General features: G+C 40.5%; 1 protein-coding gene across 1 annotated transcript in view; it reads left to right on the forward strand.

Moving 5' to 3' along the window:
• The window catches only part of ADAMTS17 (ADAM metallopeptidase with thrombospondin type 1 motif 17), a 197,284-nt gene that overhangs the window by 23,896 nt on the left and 149,034 nt on the right, over nt 1–24,354 (forward strand). The window contains exons 4-7 of the mRNA XM_062583699.1: nt 2,635–2,807; nt 13,806–13,889; nt 14,430–14,587; nt 20,621–20,664. Coding sequence (XP_062439683.1) covers nt 2,635–2,807; nt 13,806–13,889; nt 14,430–14,587; nt 20,621–20,664 — 459 coding nt within the window. The remainder of the gene's footprint in view (nt 1–2,634; nt 2,808–13,805; nt 13,890–14,429; nt 14,588–20,620; nt 20,665–24,354) is intronic.

Consider the following 24,354-nt stretch of genomic DNA (forward strand, 5'->3'; position numbering starts at 1 on the left):
TGAAAACCTTGAGTACTCTGAATTTATTTTCTTCCTCTTCACTATTTTTCACAGCTCATTCAGTGCCAGACAGACTTTTTTTGAGTCCCAAGGCCTTAACCCCCAGTAGGAGTAACTTCTCTACAGATAGGGAATTTACAGCAGCTGAAAGCTTTGAATTTGTCAGGGAATTACTAAAGCAGTAATTTGATAGGGAAGTGGTGCTTGCTTCCAGAAAGGGTCTGATTGCCAGCAGCAAGACCCAAGAGGTCAGGGTTCTTACTGGAATAATCTTCTGCTTTCTAATCCTTCCTCTCCCATCTCTTCTCTGGTATTTAAATGATAACCTTGGAAGTACTGCAGCTAACAGTGAGTAGCTCTGCAGGGGAATGGATGGATGAATGGAATGAACAAACATATGGGAACTTACAGTAGTTAAAAGCCATCTCCATTTTGTAGTAGACAAATCAAAGATGTGCTCATTTTTCCTTCTTCCTAGTATAGTTCCATTTTATTTTACAGTATTTCTCAAACACTTAGAAATTGTACCGATACCTTGCTCTGAGGCAGGGGAGCATGTCATGGTCATCGCGATTTCACTGTTTTCTGGAGCTGCCCTGCAGTCAGTGTGTCAGCAAACACAAACTTGGTAATTTTCAGCTATGCTGCTGGCATGCAGAGCCTATTATTTATGAGCACCTCAAGATTTAATTAACCCTTTTGCTTGCCCGGGTACATCTGTCTGTCTTGTTAGACCCAGGGGGATATTTGCAAACTCACCTTAAAAAGATTTAAATTTCATGGTTGTTTTCTCAGTTTGAAAATATGTACCAAGTGCTGACAGCTGATGCCTTGGGCACAAAAACATGTGCAGAGCTATACTGGAATGAGTGCTAGGCAACTGTGAACAAGGGTGGAACAGACACGTGCAAATATATGAAAATATATGAATGAACAGAAGGCAGGCAGTGTGTTTCTGGTGGTTTACGGAGGCTCACGGCTGCTGCAATCTGATAGCTTGAATAAAAGAAAGTCGCTGAGGGGAAACTGATGGTCTGGATGCTAGTGCGGTTACCAGCCTAGGAAGGAAGGGAAATTCAAGCAGAATTATTGTAAGAGAGCTGGTAAACAGATTGTGGAAAAACAGGATCGCTGAATAAATGTTTCCCAAGATCTACCCACTGCAGGATGGTGCTTTGTTAAGAGGAGGTTTTAAATGAAATCTGCAGAAGATTAAATAGGGGCTATCTGCTAAGGGAAAGCAGTATGTGTAGTGTGAATCACGGTCTATCCTGTGTCACTTTTACATTGAATTCTGTCTTCCCACTGTTTCAGGACCTGTTACGTATTCCACTCTTTCCTTCACTGGAAGAACTCAGCATTAATACTTGTGTCAGTATTTTAGTGTATTCCAGCCTGAGCAGTAAGCAGATGTAATTTCAGTGATTCTTGGCAGTTTGTATCTTACTGCAAAATAAATTTAACTGCTTCAGTTGCTTTTCTTTCATTTTACATCTCAAAACATGAATGTGTTTTTCATAATTGCAGTGAATTGAGTAGGTTCAGTTTTAGTTCTGTACTTAATTTCTCCTTTGTTCATGGCTCAGCTGCTTTGCACATCTGCCTTTGAGCTGTGAAACAGATTTTGCCTTTCAGTTTAGAAGAGGACAACCTGCTAGTATATTAGTGCCTTAGTTTAGAGGGAAGGAGGGAGCTTTAATGGGTAACTTCTGTGCTCTAATTTTTGTGTTAGCAGTAATTGACTGCTGCTGCTTTTTGTAGTCCTTCGAATGGCTCCTTTTTCCCAGGTTTTATAACTTATGTCTACCAAGGCCCAGCTAGTCTAGAGGGTCCCCTGTTTTTGGTACACAGATCACAACGAAGAGGTATATGAGCTCTCTGCGTGTAGGTGGTCAGTGATTGCAGCTGCTCGTGCTAGTGCTCATGCCAATAGCAATAAATGAGCAAAGAAAGCTTGAGAAGGTCTTATCTAGCCTGACCTTCTGCTCTTCTGGGTTTCATCCAGGGACTTCTGCAGCTGGCCAATAACTTGCATTACAAAACTGTCTGGCTTAATTTAAAAATTTAATGATTGAGATGCAATCCTGTGTTCTGTAAATTTGCTGTAATAGTGCTAGTAGCAAATTAAAATGCAACTGATTGTAATACTGACTACAGGAATATCTTACAGCTTCCTTACCTAAGGTGAGTTTAGGCTGTACATTGCATTCCACAGCACAGTCTCCTATCCCAAAGTTTTTTTTTACAGTAGATTTTTCCATAATTATCACTTGTTCCTTTGTAGCAGAATGATACTTCTCTCACAAGCAGTATTTGCAGTTTCTGCATTTTTTGTAAGAGCATGATTTCTTGGTTTGAATTGCAGCTAATTCTTTGTTGTTCGATCTCTCTTCTCTTTTCCCCTTCTCTTTCCATTTTTCACATAATCTGATGATTTTATGCAAATCCATTCACAGAGGGGCAGATTTACTTGTAACAGAACCTCTCAGTTCCTTCTTCTAATGGCCAAAGGACATTTTGATTAAAAATCAACGTAATCTGAGCTTGCACAATACTGCTAGTTGAGCATGAGCATTTTATTCTAATCTGCCAGGTACAGCCAGAATGTACTTTAATAAATAGTTTGCCTTTTAGAAAAGAAGAGACAAAAGAAGACGAAATCTACTAGTGACTGGAGGGAGAGAAGAAACGCCATTCGACTTACCAACGAGTACACAGTAGAAACTCTGGTGGTGGCAGATGCTGATATGGTCCAATACCATGGTGCAGAGGCTGCCCAAAGATTCATCCTCACAGTTATGAATATGGTAAGTATGCATCTTACTCAAAAGAAGGAGCAAGAGCAGAGATCAAATGCAGAGTAGGTTAAAACCAGCTTCCTTGACAGCTGAACAGGATAACAGGTTTTGATTTGGCTTTGCTGAGTTTTTAAATACAAATAAACTAGGTCAGAAAACCCTTTTCCATGTTTAGGTGTCATCTGAAACACAAAAGTACAGTGTGAATTTGAGAATACAGAGCTGAACCTCTGGCTATGTGAAAATCAGTCTGGCAATGTTGCCTCAGGTTTGGGCACTCTCTTTCAGCACAGTGCAACTTACCTTGGTCAGGCCCAGTGTCTCTGTTTCTAGTACAAGACTAGAAATAGGTTTCCAGAGCAGGTAACGGAGGTGTTCTGTCTGTGTATAAAGTGATGTGTAAGCTGCTTCTCTGATTGCTTTCAGTTTCACTTACTAGGTGGAATAAAAGACCTCTTATTGAATTCAAAGTGTTCTCAGTTCAGCAAGGCAGATGTGTTGCAGAGGCTTTCCTGAAAGGCAGATTGCATTGCCTGGAAAATTTGAAACCCTTGAGGTTTGAGGAAAGATTACGGTTTTCTTGTGCCATGTACCGCTTCTCCCCTAGCTGTGTGATTCCCTGCGTTTACTCAAGACATCACAATAAATAACTTCATTGAAATTAAAATTACAATTTTTCAGTTACAAAATATTCCATAAATGTTTAGGAGTGGTGTTTTCTACTATGTTTTCTAAAATGCTGCTGTTTACTGTGGGAAAGAGGATCCCAGAGAGGATAGATTGTCTCATCTGACGTGACGTTTCTTGAGTTACTGAAGACATTGAGGGGACAGTTATTTCATGAGAGTAGTTTAAAGCCTAGTCTTTAAGATTTCTCACTGTGGGCCATTGTCATAGGGGAGGTGAAATCATTATTGAAGACAGCAGAAAATCTGTCTTTTAGTCAGTTATAGACAAGTTCTTATCTCTGATTTGTATGTAGTGAAAATAGCTGCCTCCCTTGCTGTAGAAAACAGTGCAAACTCAGCACCAAACTACTGGTCTGTACAAATTTCAGCTGATCTCATTCACTTTCCCCTAAGACCTTGTGCGCTGCATGAAGCAGCGGTGCTAATACCTCTGAATAGTTGGTGGAGTTGGACCTTAGGAGCATCCTAGAGATTTTGCAGAGAATCTGACAGGAGTGAGGAGAACCTTTTGGAACTGCAAGTTCATATGAAGTATGGAGGTGAAGGTGTTAGCTGTTCTGATAGTTTAAGCATTCAGTCTCAGGTGACAAGGAGCCACAAAGGCTCTCGGAGTGCATGTTCACTCACTCAGCTGTTGGCAGCAGCAACAAAAAGACAGTGGCTAAATTGGTTGTGGACACTGAAAAAAATCTGCTCAGAGATGGCAGGAGTCCTTCCAGAGGCACTTGCACAAGGAATCTTGGAGGAAGCTTGTATTCCTGTGCCCATGCAATTGTAACATCAGTTTTTAATGGTGATTGACTGGTCATTCTTTCCAATGAAGAACTCAAATGATGGATATTCGGTGCAACAGAGCTTTTTAAGAGATCTTGTGTTGCTTTAACAAGCGTTGGTATGGGGCAGCCCGCCGAGAGTGAAATGCTTCACTGACTAAGCAGAGAGTTGTTTAACTGCTTTTTTTTTTTTTTTCTTTAACAAGCTGCTTATCTCTGTCCCTTCCTCCAGGTTTTATTTTGTCTTCTAGCATGCTGTGTGAGTAGTCACTTAACAAGACTTCATCGTGTGTCTATATTTATTTGGATTGGTTCATAAGAAAGGTCTTCTTTCAAAAAATCCATTCTTCTGATCTACTTCAGGCTCTACTGAATTTTCTTGCATTTAAGGATGTGTTTGCTGGAGGCACAGAAGCCTTAGTCTTCTCTAAACTATTGTCTCCCACCTTAAAATCCACATACCAGCTTTGCAGTGAGCAGACAGAATGTAAGTTGCTCTGAACAGAGCTGCTTCTCAAGTCACTTTTTGATCTATCACAACTGCACATTCAGATATTCTGCCCTGAAACATCCAGTACCTCTTTCCTGTGTCAAATGCCTGGGACTTTATGAGGAGTGATGGTGCTTTCTGTTTGCCCTGACAACCTGAGGATCCTGCTAAAATCTGCTCTGCACTGTTTCTTCTGTGGGATAATAAATGCTATTGCTGCCTGGCAGTTTTGCTGTGGCTAGGACAGGGCATTATGGCTGCATGAGCTATTAAAACATGTCTGATCTTTTTTAGTTATCCTAGCACCGAAATGTCAGTTCTTCTAGTGTAGCTGTTAGTGTATTTCTGGGCTGTGTGGCTTTATCAGCCTGAAAAGATACTAGGGTTGAGTGCACTGATAGACCAAGTCCTAAGCAAAAGATGGCCATGAACATTGTTGTTTGTCCAGACTGAAGAGCACTGCAGAAAGTCTGGGAAAGATTGACTTGCCAGGTGTGAGTATATGTGTTTTGGGGAGATGCTGATGAATGGGTTGGGTCACCTAAACCCATTTACTAAACAAATAATGAAACTTAGTTTCCAATGCATTTGGCTGATGGACTTTTAAGCTAGACTCTGATGCTGCAGTGTGAGCTCACCCCTTTATTAGACGCTAGAGAATATACATGGGAGAGGAGTCTTGGCTGAGGAACACATTTATCTGACATCTCGTAAGGTGCAAAGTCCAGCTGAAATGCTTCCCACTGTTAAGTCATTGCTCCTGGGGGCTCACCCATGTGGTTTTTCTGATGTCTGATAGAATTTGAATTTATGTTTCAGCTTTTCAGCTTTCAGAAGGGTGCTAGAAGAGGATCTGTCCTTTGTCTGCCACCTACATTGCCACATTAGTAGGAACATAGTATCTTTCAGGCCTCTGCCTCCTTGACAAAACTGGTTATGAATTGCCAGCCAGCTGAGAAGATGCTGAGAAATAATAATAAGCAAATGCACAAGTGGTATTGTTGTATAAATACAGCCTTTTTCTGAGGGTGTAAAGCAAGGTGAAATTAAGGGAAATTGAAGGGAATTTTAGCATTCAGTTTGCCTTAATGAAAGGAGCTCTTCACCCAGGAGGGAGAGACTGAAGAATAATTCAGAAAATACATTTCAGGAGGAGAAATAGGATAGTGATGTGATTTAGATAGGCCCGAATAGAATTCTTTGCTCTGCTACAGACATCTGGTATTTCCTATACCAGCCATGGTGAATCTTTGTGATCTAGTTTCTCATCTGTAAAATGGTGGTAACAGGAGTAGTGTTACCTTAACCCCTTTGGGAAACTTCAGTGACATCTTTCCCTGGTGCAGGATCAGTTGTGCTCTTTGTATCCGTGCAAGTGAAGGCTTCCTGGCTGCTCAGGATCTTTGTTCCCTGCTTGTCTCCAAAAGGACTTCTGCTGGCCTCCTTTGACTGTTTGTTGGGGGACAGGATTTGCCCTGTATTAGGCTATGCTTATTCAGCTACACTCCAGGATGGCGGGCTGCCTCTAAAAGAAACCAGAATGTTAATTTTGGCATGGGTGCTTGCATTTAAGCAAATAGAACATTACTGGTCAGGGGTTTATTAACTTAACTCCTCTCTGTAAGCCATTACGTTTACTGTCAAACCACAAAACAAGCATTAAGAGGTCTTATTAATGCATTTTATATTTATAGATATTTTAAATAAAGTGATCTGCCTTAAAGGATTTCATATCTATTTATGTTACAAGAATTTCTGAAGGGAGAAAAGTCAGCATTACAAAATACTCTTATTGCTCCCTTGATAAATGAGAATTGTAGAAGAAAAAGAAGGAAAAAAAAAAGCCTCCTCTAGAATAACAACGAAGACACGAAGCAACCCCTTTTGCCAACCCAGAAAGACTAGGTACTGCTTCACCTAACAAATGCAGTATTTTTAATGATATTCTGCAGTTCTGACCATCCCCATAAAGAGGAAGTAGATTTGTATTAAGGTTAGTTTTTGTTTCTGAATGTCATATTAGGCTTACAAGGTCTTCTATTTAATAAACTAGTATTTGAAGTTGTAAAAGAGCTTTTTCCAAGATCATGAAAGAATTTCCCTCTAAGATACTCTGTAATGTATGAACAGGAAAAAAAAGAAAAGAAAACTCAAAGTCCTTGAGCCATTTTTGTTAAGTCACCACCTCTAAAATGAAATATTTTCTTGATTTCTGGCAAGGTAATTGAGTCAGCATGATTCTCCCAAATGAGAGATGGCTGATGACTTTGTGATGGTGTTAAAAAATAAGCTGACTTAGAAATTATGTCAAATGCCACCAGGTACCTCTGCAGCTTTAGCAAGGCAATGAATTTATGGCCATGCTGGAAGCAAGAGTATAGATATGGAAAGATATCAGCAGAACTGTAGAAGTACAAACCCTGAGACTTACCTGCAGGCCATTCTGAGAGAGAGTTGCTGTGTCTGGGGTCAGCAGAAACGGCAGGCATTTGCTCATTAGAGTTTCAGTAGAAAATACCATGTTTCAGCCTATTTTCCATGCCATGTGAGCTCTTTGCATTGATGGCAAGCTCTTGTTCTCCTGCTCAGGTGCTTAAGTATCTCCATCCTCTGAAGGCAGCTTGGGTAGGTGTTCTGTTTCTTACTAAGTCCTGTATTACTCTTAAGATATTTTATGGTTTCCTCTGAACTGAACTTCAAGCTTTTTTGCCTGCAACTAGGGGAGCAGTGCATTGGCTTGCTTTCTGCATTTCCCCCGTCTTTCTGTGAGTCCATTCACCATAGCTGCCATTTTGCGCTCAGTTCACGAGCAGGTTCCGAAAGAATGAAGCATGCACAGCTTTTTCAGAGAGGTCTCATGATCTTTCTCTTTAACTTTCATCTAAGAGAAAAGTAAGACAAGGAGGAGATTCTTTGTCCCTGTAGACTGGCAAACTGTAGCGGCCTGTACTGTGGCTAATTTTCCTTCATGACTTGTGCCTTCAGCTTCCTGGAGGAAGCTCTGTGATTCAAATGATTCTGAAGAATATGATAATTGAGATGTTAGACTCTGACGAGTTCTACCCACAGCCATTGAGGTCGTATTGGTCTTTTTAACAATGAGGAAGGACTGGCTTCAGCCACTACCTAAATACCAAGTTGCCAATGTTGGCTCTGTGTGTTTGTGCAGAGCTTACTCTGCAAACGAAGTCCCACTCAGATTGGCCCTCTCAGCGTTTAGTGACAGAGATGTCAGAATTTCCAGGACCACAATATCATAATTTAAAAGCTGCTTTCTACCAGGAATCTATGGGTTTGAAAAACTAAAGGCTTTCTTTTTTCTTTTAATCTTAGTACATTTTGGGGTCTTGGAATTAATGTTAATTGCAGCTTAGTTTTGAACTTACCTTTTACCCCACATGCTGTACTCTCTCTGAGAAAGTTATTGTAGTGTATGGTAGTTCTGCAGCTGTTGCTAAGCCGTGTGATTAGTGAGAAAGCTCTTTGCAGCAGCAAGCAGTAACTTGAAGTTAGCAATCTCTCATAGGCCATCAAGAGGGAATTTTTTTTATGCAATTCTTTAGGAATAGTACTGGTTTATTCTCTGAAGCTTTCTTTTACACTCTGTGGCTTGCTTTTCATTTTGGATTTCCCCTTTGAGAGCTTTCTTGAAGAAGCAGATAAAATCATTTTTATCACATACCCAGGCCTTTATTGATGGATTTTCATCTCTTTGCTTTTGGTGGCTGGCACATAAAGGCTCAGGAGCTGCCACTGATCATCAATTTCCTTATCCTGATCTGGAGTTTTCATGATAGGAGCAGGGATGTAAGGGAAAAGGGTATAAAACTTTTGATCATTGTCTGCAGGTTTCTCCTTTCTCTTGAGCAGTCTCATGAGAAAGATTTATGTCAACTGTATCTTATAAAGAGCCACGGATGTGTTATTTTCCATAATGTTTTATGGGGTAATTTGAAAGCTTGGCTTTAGATCAGTGTTAGAGACCCTATAGCACTTTTCAAAACAGGTAAAAGACAACCTGAGTAACCTGACTAGTGCTTCTGCTGTCTAAATGCCGTCCAGCAGCCAAGACACTTTGGAGGCTCTCCTTTGAATGCAATGCTTGAAAAAAGGCAATTAACCCTCAGGGTTGGTGTTTGAACTGTGAAACACACAGGTCTTCCTCCTGCCCTCCACCTGCAGAATAAGCTCTTGGGAATGACAAAAATTAAACTGACACTAAAGACTTCCTCTCTTAGCCCAATTCCTCATGTCTAAGCTGTGCTTCATGCATGCTGGGGCAGATCTGGACAGTTTGTGCCAAAACTACTCAGTCCTTCCATGTCAAAGGTATAAGGAGAAAGAAGGGCAGGATAAATACAAATGGAGGAGGAGAAGGATAGTCCAGGCTTGAAGCTTTTCTCTTTTCTCTGGAGCACTCTGTGCAGTAAAGCTCTGGCAGGGAATGCAGATGAAGGAGGGAGATGTCCAAAATTGGCTTTATTCTTTCTTCTTGTCCTTCTGCAACTCTTCTTCCATTTTGCTACCTGTTTCATTTGACTGTGCCGTGCCTTTCTCTGTTGTGCTTTTGATGACTCTTCGTAGAAAAGAAATGAGAGCATGGAAGTTCACCTTCAGAAGGGCCACCAGAGCTCATGACTACACTTCAGCCATATTTACCATCTTTCACATCCCTTCCTTTCAGCCCAGTAACCAAGTGTCTACCTTGCTCTTCCAGCCAAGCTGCTCTCTAAACTGTAGTGATAGCCTAAAACAGCGACCTTCACATTTTTTTCCACAGTAGAGCTCAGCAAAGCATTAGTTGGTTTCATGCAGCTGGCTCTTCTTGTTCTCAGCTGCCTAGTTTTATTAAAAGGTCCTAAAATGTTCTTACTTTTCCCCTGCTGAAAATGTTCACAGCAGCCTCAGGGTGTGATGCAATTGCAGGCTTGAGGGAGGGTGGCCCCATAGTATTTCAAGTGGGAAGGGAGGTGTCTGTGAGTCAGTGTCTCTATTAATGCATGTTGTCCATGCAGCAGGAAAAGTTGAGAACATCTGCTCTAGGAAATCCCATTCCTCTTCCCCTGGTACCAATTATCTCAGCCATCTCGCTTGGTACTGTTAGCTCATGTTCTGATGATAGCTAGTTGGATGTGATGTCTAAACAGCTTTGGCAGTCCAAGTCTGTGGGTGATGGTTTCCTTGTTGGCTGGGTAAAAAGGGCAGAAAGTGGTCACTGCCACGACAGAATCCGATTCCAAGCAGGGCGCGAGCTACCTTGGACGTAGACTGGTTTAACATTGGCTGTGTGCTGCCAAAATGGCTGTGAACCACCTGTGCTGAACTCGTATTTCTTGGTCAGGTCATTTAGGGGCTGGTGTTGTTCTCACTGAGGTTCCTTCTAGCCTTGAACACTGTGACTTGGGACAGTTTCGTTTTCATTTGAAAGGATAGCTATTTCCACAATTCTTAGCGCAGGGCAAGATATTATACTAGCATGTAAATTTTAGTGCATTTGTGTTGCTTATACCAGTGTGCCCCATGTCCAGTGAGACAGTGACAAATACCATTCATACTCCAAAAGTCATGGCATCGCTTTGGTGCGGTTTGATGTACTAGAGAGGCTTGTAGGCAACTGTAACAGGTGCAGGGTGATAAATGTCGTTTTGGTAGAAGAATACTGTAAAGATGTGAAGAAAGCTACAAGCCCCCTTTCACTTCCTGGAAAACTATTCTCCGGGGAAGTCTACATTTTTTTGGTATTGATGTATTATAGTTACTTTAAGGCTGAATGCTGTTCTGTCATAAGAATCAAAAAGGAGGCATAACTGATAGCCTTCTGTATCCATCCTGTATTCATTTGATTGGTGGATGAGGGCTGTTCAGATGGTGATGTTTGCTTGTGCAGACCAGTTTGCAGGCGCACTTTCAAGTCAGTTTTCTTGTTAATTTACTGGGAGATCTTAGACTGTTTTGGAAGACAGGTTTATTTGTGAGTGGGGGTGAATAGTTCTCACTTGAACCTATGTAGACCTTTCTGCAAAAGACCTTGCAAAGAGCTTTTTGCTGATTGGAGAAAGAATAGAACAATTGTTGAAGGCAGAAGAAGCTGGAGATGTCTCTCCACTCTTCAGCTTGCTTCATAGAAGATCAGCAATTGTAAATGTGATATTTCGACAGTGTCGTATAGTTCTGGTGCTGCACCATCTTAAATCACAATGCTAATGTCTTTGGCTGAGCTTACGATCACACTTCAGATATAGTGCAGAGTTGCATGAAATAAAAAATATTTGGATTACTGATCTTCTGGCAACTGTGCATGCATCTCTGCAAAAAAGTCTTTAAACTTCATTAAGAATTTTTTTACTTCAACATGTGGGTTCTAGCTGTTGTGCTTTCTAGCCTTTTGCTGTTAATAAATCATCTACTTAAAAATATGGCCTTGTAGTTAAACTGGTAGACACAGCCAGAATATGTATTGCCTGTATTGCCTACACAGATGTGTCTTCAAAATCCAGCATGCTATCCTAGATCATTAACAAAAGCACTTCTTGCCAATACACCTGGGTTTGTGCTGCAGTGGTAATCAGCAACCTGTCATTATTGGAGTCTGTTAGTCCAAGACAGTGGTGTCAGGCAAGTTACAGTGTGTTTATCTGTACACACATTAAAGCAGTAATTACAGTGTCTAAGAACCGGTTTGACTGCATTGAAGGAAATATCTGCCTTTTCAATCCAGTCAGACCACATGGACGGAAAAGTCTGCTGCAAACTCTGAGGCATTTGGAGTGGGGGATGGAAGTAGAGTTGGCTGAAGCAAAAATCTGATTAGAAAGGGTCTGTCTCTTCTCTGGGTGGCATCTCGTTGGAATGCTTTAGCTGTACTGAAGTAGAGCAGTCCTTGCACCAGCCAGGCTTTGTTAGGAGAGGGACGGAGGCTATTGTTCCTGCTAGGCAGTACAAACTGCCCTGCATCTGGAACTCCTTTGGGCTCCATTTAAGAAAATAAGCAAACAAAGCTTGGATAAACAAGCAAAGTAAAGCCCCTTTTGCATGCCTAGTGTCTTTTTGGATTAGTATCCAGTTGTCCCTGCTGCCAGCAGGGTCCTGCTCTTCTGAAATCACTGATGGATGTGAATACAGTCGAAGATATCTTTGGAGTGGAAGGGGCACCAGAGGGGGAAAAAAAAATAGGGCTGACAAACTTCAAAATGCTGAACCTTAGCAAATACTGCATTCCTCAGCATCTGGTGCTCTCCACGCAAATTTTTACCAATGAAAACTCCATGTTTTGAAGTCAGTGGTGTTTCAGTTTTTCTGTGATAGATCTGGAGGCAAGCAGCTTGTTTGCTCTAATGGAAAGACAACTATCGTTCAGTCAGTGTAATAATAAGGACATAAGTACTGCGCACTCATAAATGGATAGAAATTTTATGGGATCCTCAGAGCTAGCAGTAAGATAGACAAATCAAAGGGATCCATCACAATATCCTAGCAAGCATTTCCTGGTCTGTGAAATGGTATGTGAGAGATCGACTTGATTAGCATGGTGGTGCCCCATCAGCCCTCTCAGCTGAGAGTGGAGGTTGCATTTGCAGATAGGTCAACTGACAGAGCCCTTCCCTGCAAATGTCAGTTTATCCCCCAAGTCTGTAGTGAGAGGCCTTAACTACTCCACCAACATATGCCTGAGCTAAGTAAGTAGTACCAGCACTTGTAGGCATTTGTACACCAGCTGCAGGGAAGATAAATGACTTTCTGTGCTTATACTGAAGGTCAATGGGTCAAATACTGAGTGGTGTCTGTCTTGCAATTTGTGCCTGGATTAAAGGAAACATTTAATTGTATGCTTAAATCCACACCCCAAACACTAAAGTGATTAAGAACATTCTTAAACTGAGCATGTTCTTGAGTATTTATACAAATAGGAAAAATACCAGAATTTGAAAATATGATGTCAGAAATATATTCATGCCTTGAGTTTGTTGAAGTGAGTTGACCTGTAGTGCTGTATTTTTTTCTAGCCTCTGTGATATTTCTAACCAAATGAGACATGGATAATGAATATAGCTTATCTGGGCCAAATCCTGCTGCCATTAATCAAGAGTCTTTCTTCAGTGATTTTGATTGTTTGTCTGAGTAGGAAATGCAGTACTCATCCCAAAGTTATTGTGGGGTATTTTAAACCTTTCTAATATCAACCCCTCTCTCACATTTTTTCATATGGTCTAGTCAAAGCAATTGTACGCAGTGAAATGGGTGGAATAAAATTCTGGCATCAATTAAAAATGTTATGTTCTAACCTATAAAAATGAGGTGAAGTATCAGAGCTGGAATGCAAAATCTGGAGAAAGTAGTAAGGTAGTTTCCGGTACTATTTTTGTATTTCCTGAGGCTTGTGTCATTATGTGCTGCCTTATTACTATTCTCTTATATAAGATATGAAAATAACAGAGGGAAATTGCTTTTCCATTCTATTTCCTGAAGTCTAAAACACACCATTATTTCATCTTGAGTTCAGATATCTCTGATGTTTAAATACTGAAGATCTATATTAGTTGGATGCTTCCGAATATATGTCTATGTTCCTGAGACTCCGGTTTATGTTTAGAGTTCCTTTGGAATATTTCTCTCCTTCATTGTTCAGCAACCCTACTTCTTCTGATTATTCTTGTTAAAAACACTTTTCTTTCTGCAGCTAGCTTGGAGGAGGTTTTTTTGCTTTGATTCTGTTTTTTTTCTATTTTGCTGTTTCTGTAGCTGAATGCTGAATCTTGCTTGGATTAGTGAGTGACTGATTGGTCAGCTGATGAAGCCAGATACTATGCAGTAGGAACAGATGTATGATATTTTTGCAGGTATCTTAGCTATCTTATAGTATGAGGAACTGTTCAAGCGGTAACACAGTAGCTCTTAAAAATTCTCTTTTTTCTTGAGTGTAGTAACATAGTCTGTGTGTTCTTGTTTTGTGAAAGTTTTTTGAAGGATGGAAATAACTCACTTGGTTCCTGGAACTATCACTAAGTTTTGTGATTATTACTAATGTTCTGAGGATATTTGCTTTGATTTTTGACAGGTGTACAACATGTTTCAACATCAAAGCCTTGGAATTAAAGTCAACATTCGAGTGACCAAGCTAGTCCTGCTTCGAAACCGTCCTGTGAGTCTTGACCTGTTTTACACTGCTGTTACAGTTTTACTGCTGTAGTTCCATGGGCAGAGCAGGATCCCTGTGCTGTATGGGCAAGATCTGGGGGATGTCTGGCCATGTGTGACATACAAAATAAAACCAGTGCCTGCCATTCTACACCAGGCAGTGTTAAAGGTGGGAAAGATAGGAAGCCATGGGAGAAAAAGGAATTATCATCATTTTAGCCTTCCTCGTAAATCTTTGCTGAGAGTTGCAGACCTGCTTCAGGAATTGTTAGATGAAAAAACTACACGGTTCTGGTTTACAAAACACAACTTCCAGGCTCATGCGTCTTTTGAATGTAATTCTGCATTTGATGCTTGTGACTGCTGCCAGCTGATGGAGTTTGTTCTGTGGATCCAAAAGTCTCTAGTTCACTCACTCAAGGGAAACTTTTTGCATTTTTCATATCTATATCTTTTGAGCCTCTGATTTTTCACCAGAGGTTTAGTGCTTTATATAAATACAGTGACTAACCGTTCTTCTTTTGAATCCCTTTCCTTCCAAAAGGCAAAATTGTCTATTGGGCATCATGGAGAGAGATCTCTGGAGAGCTTTTGTCACTGGCAAAATGAAGAATATGGTGGAGCAAAATACCTTGGTAACAACCAGGTTCCTGGTGCGAGGGATGACACCCCACCTGTGGATGCTGCTGTTTTTGTAACCAGGTATTGTGAGTCAGGTTTATTACTCTGACCAGTAATGGGCCATAGTCAATGATGAAGTTACCTGGTCTGCTAGTAATTCAAGAAGAATACACTGATGATGATACATTTGCTGCTACATACTGTTTAGTTGCCTCAGATGAAAGTGATTTGTCTTGTTTCTGTGTATATGTACGATGTTTTACAAAAATATCTCTGCTTTTGAATTGGAGCGTTGTCATAGTCATGATCATCTGAGGACACCGGCAAGGCTCAAGTGATGCTTTTTTGTTAGCCTAATTACTATAACTGGGAAAAAAAAAAAAAAAAAAAAAAAAAAAAAAAACGAAAGACAAGTTTTAGAGCACAAGCTCTGCTTTGTAGAAGAAGGAAACAATGGACTGCAAACATATAGACGAGCTGAGAAAACTGCTCTGAGTGTAATTAGATATGCATCAGATGTACTGTATGAGAGGAGAAGTAGTTGGTACCTGCAGAGCAGACACCCTGTTAGTAGAGGGGAGAAATGATGAGAGTTACTGCCTAGGGAAAGAGAGAGACAGATACTATAAATTATTTTTCTCTCTCCTTGCATTAGGAAATAACCACTTTTAACACCTCTCCTCTAACACAAGTTGGAGCTCTCACTCTTAATTTGTATATTTGAAAGCTACTGTATTTACTTTAGACATGAAATAATCTGCGTGTGAATATTTTGGCAAAATCTTTTGCGGCCTGCAGCCCAGCCTGTTGATGTATCAAATACAGTGTATCAGGGTATGGCCTAGATACAATAAAGCAGAAGGATGTTGCCACCTTAACCTGTAATCTTGTTTTCCTCCAACTTCAGCACCTAAGCTCATCCTCAGAATACAATACAAGTCCTCTGTCCCCACAGTCACCCAAAATGTAGAGTAGCAAATCTGTGGTCTTTTAAATTAATTGCATACTTTAGAATGTAAATTAAGAATTCATTGTCATTCGCTAAATAATTGAAATGAGCACAAAAATAGAGTATGAATAAGATGACTGCTGCATATGCTAGAAAAGACAGTGCTTCCTACCCTGCTTCCCCAGTTTGAGACAGGAACTATATGTGCTGCAGTTCAATATTTTCACCCTTCTCATCCTTTTTTTCCCTGCCAACAATGTAAGTAGAAATGCATGTTTTTGCATTACCTGCCATGCAAATTGTATTTATCTCAAGTGTTAATAGTCACATCGCAAACTATCTATGGGATTTTGGTGAGTGTTCAGTAAAAGTGGACTGCCTAACTAGTGAGCTTGGCATGGGGCTGGTGAAGTTCATAAGAATGCAACTTAACAAAATACGCGCAGTTCTCCCAAATCCTTCTCTCTCCTCTGTATTCAGGGTAGTCCAGCCAAGCACTTAAGCAGATACTTAACATTTTAGACAGGGTGAATAGTTCCTTTGAAGTTAATGGGCTGCACATCCTGGTTATAGTTAAGCATGTGCTTTATTGAATCATGGCCTAAATAAATAACTAACATTTTTGTTAAACTCATCTGGGCATCCAGTTGTCCTGCATGACAAGCAAGGCATACGGAATCTCCTCTGATGTGCTCTAGGCACAGGGTGGGGGGAATGAACAGAGCATTTGATCTGTGCATTCTCTCTGCAGCTTGTAAAATTGAATGCAGAATGTCAGGCTAAATGAGTTGGACTCAGGCACTTGAGAAGGAATTGTAGAGGTGGTCTCTGGATTCAGTGGATTTGGGGGGTTTTGCAGTCAGAATAGCTGGAGAAGTACAGCTTCCATAAGGTTAGAAACTAGGCTCAGATTCTGTGAGAAAGTATAGGCAAGGGATCACAATTGCTTTATAGAGGAGCAGCAGTTATCCTGTATGATAGGCCAGCAGTGCATACTTGTCTTCTTCCTTCCTTCTTGTTTTGTCTAGTCATCCTAACCTATCCCTGCTCCTACACAAAAAGGGCATCGTGTTGCTTGGAAGACTGCTGGCCCAACAAGGCCTGATTCTTGTGTCAGGGAAATGAGGTTTCTACTCTTGGCTTTGGAAGTGTGTGTGGTGTGTGTGTGTGAAAAAGTAGAAGCTGAATTTTTGCCAGCTGCAACTGCTTTAGGACTAGAAATAGATTCTTTGGGGTCAACCTCTAAAGAAATCCCACTGTTTCTAATCTGACTGTGTTCATTTGAAACACAAAGGCACACTTGCTTTTGAGAACTTCACCTCTATCTGATGTACCCCATATACTCATTTGTATGCAAAAGTAAATGACCTCCTAGGTGGAAATATCCCTGCTGTAGGATTTTGATAGTATCTGCTTGCAAGTAAGAAGCACACTGTGTCTGTGAAACAAGATATACCACTGCCCAGTTCAATAAATAAAGGAGACAGTGGGAAAAGTCTGTTTCAGCCATGAGGGTTTGGCTACAGTGCTGTGGTCTTTATAATCATCAGATTTCCCTTTTTCAGATTCTGTTTGTGCACTTGAAAAAATTCAGATCTCTGGCATCTACAGATGATGTCCTTTATATTTTAGTGGGCAACTGACCAGAAAAACTTCTGTCTGCAGAATCTGTATCTTAGTGCTCTTAGAAGCATGTCTCATTTAAAACACATTCTCTCTGTTGATGTTCTGTCTTTTGCATTCCTCAGGAAATCTTCAGACATTCTGATGTTCTCCCCAGCTCCTGGTTTTAGGCATGTGGAGTGCTTGGTAGGCTGTTGGTGATGTGATAGCAGAGTAAAGAACAACACAACACTGAAATGAACAGAATTCAAGCCTGTCATTAAGCGAAGACTTGTTTTTTTCCTGCCATACCGCTGTAGTTATTCCAGTTTCAGTCTATTCACCCCTCTCCGTCTTTCTGAAGCCTCTGTTCTATATAGGCAAATAAGCAGTTACATATGCATTCAGGGAGCTGGGCACATAGTGCTCCTGAATGTATACATGAATGTGCAAAGTTTGGTGGGCAGGTTTCTGGCTATTCCAGTTTCTCTGCCCATTAGCTTTATGACCCTGGACAGCTGAACTGGTCAAAAAATGTCATTTGAAGGATATTGAGAGGTGGCTATTAAACAGAATACTTCGTATTCATGTTTCACAGTTCAACTGCTGTTCTCCTTTCTTACAGGAAGGACTTGAATTGCAGAATTTAGCTGAGCACAGTTAGGTATTTTTTTCCAGTTTGTGTGAGCCAGATGGAAGAGTGACTTTAGGAGGAGTTCTGAGTTCCTCTCTTTTGGCTCTTTTTATTGAACAAAAAACCAACTTATTGTCATTTTTCAGAAGTATTGTTTAATTCTGCTAATGGAAACACTCTTCATAATAAGATAAATGATGATGATTGAGAATTTCACAGGTCCCTGAAAGATCAGAACACACATGTACTGCTTGATTCAGCCAGTAGCTAAAAGTGAGGAGGAAATTTGCCTCACTGCTACAGCCTGTGATTTTAATACATTATCCAATACTTAGTGTGATAAGGTCAAATTTGGCCTTGGATTTGAACTGCAGCTCCTGGAACAAGCGTCTTATTTCAACATACTCTTTAAAGGATCCTGCTAACAAAACTGTAGTGTTAGTGATAGGAATCCTCTCCACATGTCATGAATGTTAAGATATCTTTTATATGTCCCTGGAGATTCATTATAGTATCATCCTTGTCAGCTCTGTTACTTTAAAAGCACAAACATAAAGAAACTGAAAAATGTTCTAGAGAGAGCCCTGTGACTAAAATCTTTTTAAAGGAGAATAGTTTCAGTACCATAACAGGGCCATCTTACCTCACTGGCATGACTCGTCCACAGGTGAGATGGAAGATATCTCTTGATGCCTTTACTGTCTTTGGTCCCCCCAGAGATTTCCTGGAAAGGGGGTAGGTAAAACTTACAAAAGGTCAGGATATTTTAAAGCCTAGCATTTTGATACAAGATACTTGAATAGAAGGGCAGCACCTCTTGGATTTGTGTTTAGGACAATTTAAAGGGTGGGCTAAGGAGGCTTTATAGTTGCTGGCCTACCTGCAGTAAATTGGACCACTGTGTTCTTCATGCTGCCCTGTTTCAAATCCTTCCCTAATCAGACAGCATCAGGGTATTCTCTTTACAGATAAGGATTGTTTCGCCTCCATAGTAGAGTCTGCAAGTTGTGCTGGCAGATGTACAAGACCCTAGTTTTACGACATGGTAGTAATTTCTCCATGAAGCTGCCTGAAACTGCCAGACACCTTTCAGTGTAGAACACAGAGTGCAAGGAGAGCACTCCCCTGAGGAGAGATGCTTTTCTAGCGATGGCTTCCTGCCGTCTACTAATAGTTCAGCTATCTGTTGTCACGAGAAAAGCATCTGTTTGATTTACCAGTTTATATAACATAGTAAGTCCTTAAATAAACCTCCATCAAGTTGGCTCTGAGAGTTGGGCAAGCATGTCTGTGCCAGCACCATCAGGAGATTATTAGTTGTCTTTGGAACAGCTGGAATGCCAAGGTGTCAAGACACAGTAAGGCTGCTGTGAAAAATTAAAGTTGGGGCCAGTGTGTGGTCACAGCTTCCGATTTGATTTTGTCCCTATATGATTTTTTTTTTTAACACTTGGATAATTGCTATCATAGCTTTTCTGTATTGAAGTATGGTTAGTTTTCAGTGTCTGCTTAACAAGAGCTGTTACCAGCTCTTGTTCCCCTCCCTTCTAAGCCCTTGCCAATTTGATTTGTGGTTTTCAGAAGAGGTTGGTTGTGTGAAGGGGTTGAGCTCTTCAGCCTGAGAACTGGGCCTTAAAGCCCTTTTCCTGTAAACCCTACTTTTGCATTTTTCTTCAGGAAAAAGATGCTTTCAATTCTCCATAATCCCCCCTGCCAAACTGCTAAACTTAAAATCCCACCTGTGACTTAGACATTTTAAACCGCACACTCAAAATCTATTAGTATGATTCACTTGCTAACCTCTCTTTAGGGTGAGGAAAGCATAAGCATAGAGATTTCCCTTGGGTTGAGGAACTTAAGATTTGTTCTAGTATGTGACACTTTCCTGCAGCTCCTCTTCAGAGTGGGTGGCACTGCAAAGCAGGTCTGGTAAAGATAGCTCCTGAAAGTTCGGTGATGACTGTCTAAGTGCTTGTTGAAATGTACCCAAACCATTATTTTAGTTATAAAATACTTTTCCTCCCACACTTGCCATTCTCTCACAAGGGAACTCATTTATAAAATCTTCTCACATTACATGATGTTACTTAGACTGCGAGGTTTAAGGTTGTTTTTTTATTCTGTTTCTATGTAACATGCAGTTTCATAGAGCCCTGGCTGAGGTCTAGGTACAGTGCCATACGTAGTATCTGTTCCTGCCTTGATAGGATCTGGGGAGACTGGATGAAATGTGTGGGAGGGGGTAACAGAGTCCAGTCTCTTAAATCTGTCTGCTGCTAGATTCAAATCATAAAACGGTAAATCTGGCTGTAGTATGTTTAACTGAATGCAGTTCACCTATCTCTTACCTGTCCAATCTTGGATTCTGCTTTGTTTTTCCCTGTGTCTGTCTTTCCATATGTTTAGTCCTGCTTCTTTCTTGTGTCTAGTTTTCTGTTTAAGTAGAGCAAGATTAAAGGACTGAGAATTTGTGGGCATGCATGATCCAGCTTAGTTCTCAGGACTTAGCTCAGTGTCACCAGGCAATATCCCCACATGACCCCTCCTCCCATTTTTTGATAGTGTTATTGCATCACTATGTCTGCTTCATTTTATTACAGTCCTCTTGTGAAAACGAGTGGTTCTGCTTTAATCCAGTTATTGACAGTCTGACATCATAGGAATGAGATAGTCTTTTATGTGATATGGCAGTACTCTTGCATGTTAAATCTTAAGTCTGTTAAGTTGGACAGTAGTATGTGGAACTGATCAGCATAATTGCTTGTAATCTTGAGTAGCAGTCAGTGCTATCTGTGCTGTCATCGTGTAAATTGCAGAGCAGTTAAAAACCTTGACACCCAGAATATGAGTCATGCAGCACTGCTTTTTTCCTAGCCTGCGGTCTGGGGGCACTGGATACACTTCACTTCTATTATGTTTTTCTTTCTAGGACAGATTTCTGCGTACACAAAGACGAGCCTTGTGACACTGTGGGTAAGTCAAAGACGTAGGAGGAGAGTATTTTTATAGCCAACTCTATGCTGAGAGGAGCTTTCTGGGTTCATTCCTTGGTTTGTTCTAATGCTGATTTGCTATTTTGGATGCCTCTACCATACAAATACGAATTGGTTGAGCAGGATATGAACTATAAATGAGCCATTCAATATTAACTCCTTTTAAGCACTGGAAGTCTCTGAGGTCAGGAAGTAATCTTAAATCTTCCTATTTTTTTGGAGCAGATGTAGAATTAGATAGTTGGAGATTGAGAAATTGACTTTTGGGTGTCTGTATAATGTTTCTTTCAGTGGTCTCACCCAAGACAAGAATCTGTTAACTAATGAATGTATTGTATTAACCTGCATAACACTCCCAGATCAAACAAGTATTCAGACACCAGAGAAGAATGCCTCATTTTAGGAAAGCCAAGTTAGAGAAATCTTCTTTTCTGCCTTCTACTTTGTTACTGCCTTTAATTATATCCAAGTCCTGGATACATGGTGCCCTTATCTCCCACCTAGTAAGTATTTTATTTATTTATTTATTTTACCTAGGTAACCATAACCTCCACTACATCTTCTGGCAGTTTATTTAATCACTACAGTAGCAACAGTATTTAGAGGCAAAAATCATCATCCTCTCCACAGTTATTGTATGATTATTTACAGACTTGTCTCAAAGCCAAGCTGCTGCTTTTCCTACATTCTCAGTAAACTCATAGTGAATCCTGAGTTTCAACTGATCTGAAACTCCAGTGTTCAGAGTGCCACTCAGATTGGGGGATGCTGCGTTAACAAATAGTAGCCAGTAAGGGAAGTTCAACGGAAAGTGCGGACAACCATTCCAGCAGCATCTCTCAGCCTGCCTGTAGAAGTTTCATCTCAGAACACAGATCCTTCCTTCACAGTGGTATGGAGAGTAATCCATGAGAGATGAATTGAGGAAACACAGAGCTGAAAAATACGTGCATTTTCTTCTCAGACATTAACAAGGCCAAGTGTATGTCCAGGATTTCCAATGGGAATTCCTCACAATGCCTATATTCAGTGTCCGATGGAAAACACGCTTCCCCTGAGGAAGTGTTTATGCTATGTACCTGTATCTGGAGATGATGCTGGTAAGGTACAGTAAAGAAATAATGAAAAAAGAGAGAAGCTGATGGAAGACAGGTACTGTCACTTAACAAATGCTGACTAAGGTGAAAGCTCTTTCCCTTTTTAAATAGAGTATTGCTGAAGATCTCTATTCAGGGAATGATATTACCGTAGACAGCATGACTAAAGAAATAATATTATCACTTTGTTTCTGTTTTCACAACACGCCCAAGTACTTTCTTGTGCTGTGACTTGCTGCGCATTATCAGTCCTGTGGAGGAAGTGGAAGATTGGAGCAATAACGCTTAAAAACTCAAATGTTACTCTTTCTAGTGTAGTGCTTCTAAGATATTTAGAAAGTTCCTAGGACAAAACCAGTCTGGTCTCTTTCCTCTCTTCAATCCTGCTTTTCCTTCCTTCTCCCCTGAAAGTTTCACCATGTGACAACAAAGCTGTAGCACCTTCATTAATGCTTCTTTTGTGCCCCACTAATTGTTTCTTTGGTCTGAGCCCAGTGTCCTTATCTGGCACTTACCTGACACACAGCTGACACTTAAGGATGAAATCCTCTATCCAATAATACCATCTTACTTTTCTTAAACACTATTGATATAAGTAAATATTTTGATAGCATCAATTTCTAGTTGTATTTTCTATACACTAATTGGTGAGTTACTGCTGTTGTCTCAGACCATCTACAAATTTAGGCCCTTACCACTGTGTTATTTATACTGGCAGCATATTTTGGAAGTTTTTTTCAGTCATAAAACTGTTACAGGGCCTGCAGTTTGAAAGTCCACCCAGGGTACACCATACCCTGTTGGTACACCATAGAGTTGGTAATACTCAACTGAAACTGTGCTAAAGATTCTCCAGTTTTCCTTCTTAATCAGAACAAAGTACGTGTCAGACACACAGAAACTGTTAATTTTTAATGGCTGCTACTCTGCACCCTGTGTGTGTGTATGTATATATATGTGTGTGTGTGTATATGTATATATAAATATGTGTGTGTGTATACATACATATATATATATATATATATATGGATTGTCGAAGTAGGAATGTAGCTATCTTTTACCTGGGCTTAATATGAATGCAGTGGTCGAAGTAGGCTGCTGCCTACTGGCTTTTGAAGGACTATATTGATGCATCATCTGTTTCTATTGTTTCCAGGTTTCTGTTCCTCACTCTGGCTCCCACAGATAGTCCTCTATAAATCAGGAGGGCTACCCTGAAAGCGAGAAGCTAGTCTAAAGAATAGCATTGCCTTTGGTCTTGAAGGTGATGTTGAGGTTACACCACTTCTCAAGTTCTCTCCAGAACAGCACCTCGCTTTCATTTCCTGCCTTACAGTTCCCTTTTAAATAGGAAAAGCTTGATCTCACCAGATGCATATGTATTTTTGTACCTTCTTATGAATGATGTTTGCCATTGCTTTGTGGTACACTGCTATTCTGTGAAGGAGGAAATGTCTTCCTGGTGAGCAGGGACTCTACTAAACTAGGAGGCCAAGGCTGCTGCTCTATATAAGCTAGAGTACCTGGACTCTAGACTCCTGGCATTGACTCATTCTGTGACATTTGGCAAGTCACTTAAATTCTAAATTCTTCTGTCTACCTCTATGAAACGGAGATTTGAGTGCAAAGCTACAGGAGATTGTATGGTTTAAGTAGTTCTCATATAAAGGAGTGTGATGTCCTTGACTATTGCAATATAAGTCCAGAATCTAATGTTGCTTAGTCACATTGAAAAGAATATAAAGAATCCATTTGATTATGCTTTCTAAAATAAGTGTGCTCAGAGCACTGTAGATAAGGTATTTTTTCAGTGACAGTACCTGGATTTTCTTGTGAGAAATAGTCAAGCAAAATTTTCCCGGGTGGAAGTATTGAGCCCCAGCTGTTGCTTAGAAGTGGGATTATGAAGCTTAAATGGCTTATAAGAGTTGTTCATTTGTGCTCAAAAAGATCCATATTGAAAAACCTATCCGGAGTCTCTGCCTGCCATGCAGACACAGAGAGAAAACAGCAGCAGGAGGTTTGTATTTGTATTCTGGCAGGGGCCCCTCACTGAAACCAGTTGCTCTGGGGACTTCGTTCAAGTTTTCTCGGCCTAGCTGCCAAGGTAGTGTGGAAGGTTACATAATGGCTGATACAAGCTCAAAAATGGTGAAAATATGTAGGTATGTCTTTTTTGGGGTGATACCCTGCTGGCTGCTTCGAGGAGCAGAACCACATTTGTTTAAGAAATAGTTTGTTAATACTCATTGCCCCACTTGTTTTGTGCAAGTTAGTCCTAAGAACAAATGAATTCAAAAAGGAAGGGTAGAGAAAGAAAACAGTATGCCTGCATGCAACACGTTTGCAATAACTGTGTTTCAACATCTTCAGTTTCTAGGACCTCCAATACCCTCTGCAATTTGAGCACAGGAGGTTTGCTTTATGTAACACAGCCTTGACACACACACACACAGAGCAGTCGAAAGGTTTGCGTTCTGCTGCCACGCTCAGACTCATCTCTCGTGATGTGACTTTAACCAGGTCTAACGTTTCCTGCAAAGAAATCTTTGTTCCAACTGAGCTGCCTCTAA

Source organism: Rhea pennata, chromosome 10 (assembly GCF_028389875.1).
Source record: "Rhea pennata isolate bPtePen1 chromosome 10, bPtePen1.pri, whole genome shotgun sequence".
In the NCBI taxonomy this organism is placed as follows: domain Eukaryota; kingdom Metazoa; phylum Chordata; class Aves; order Rheiformes; family Rheidae; genus Rhea; species Rhea pennata.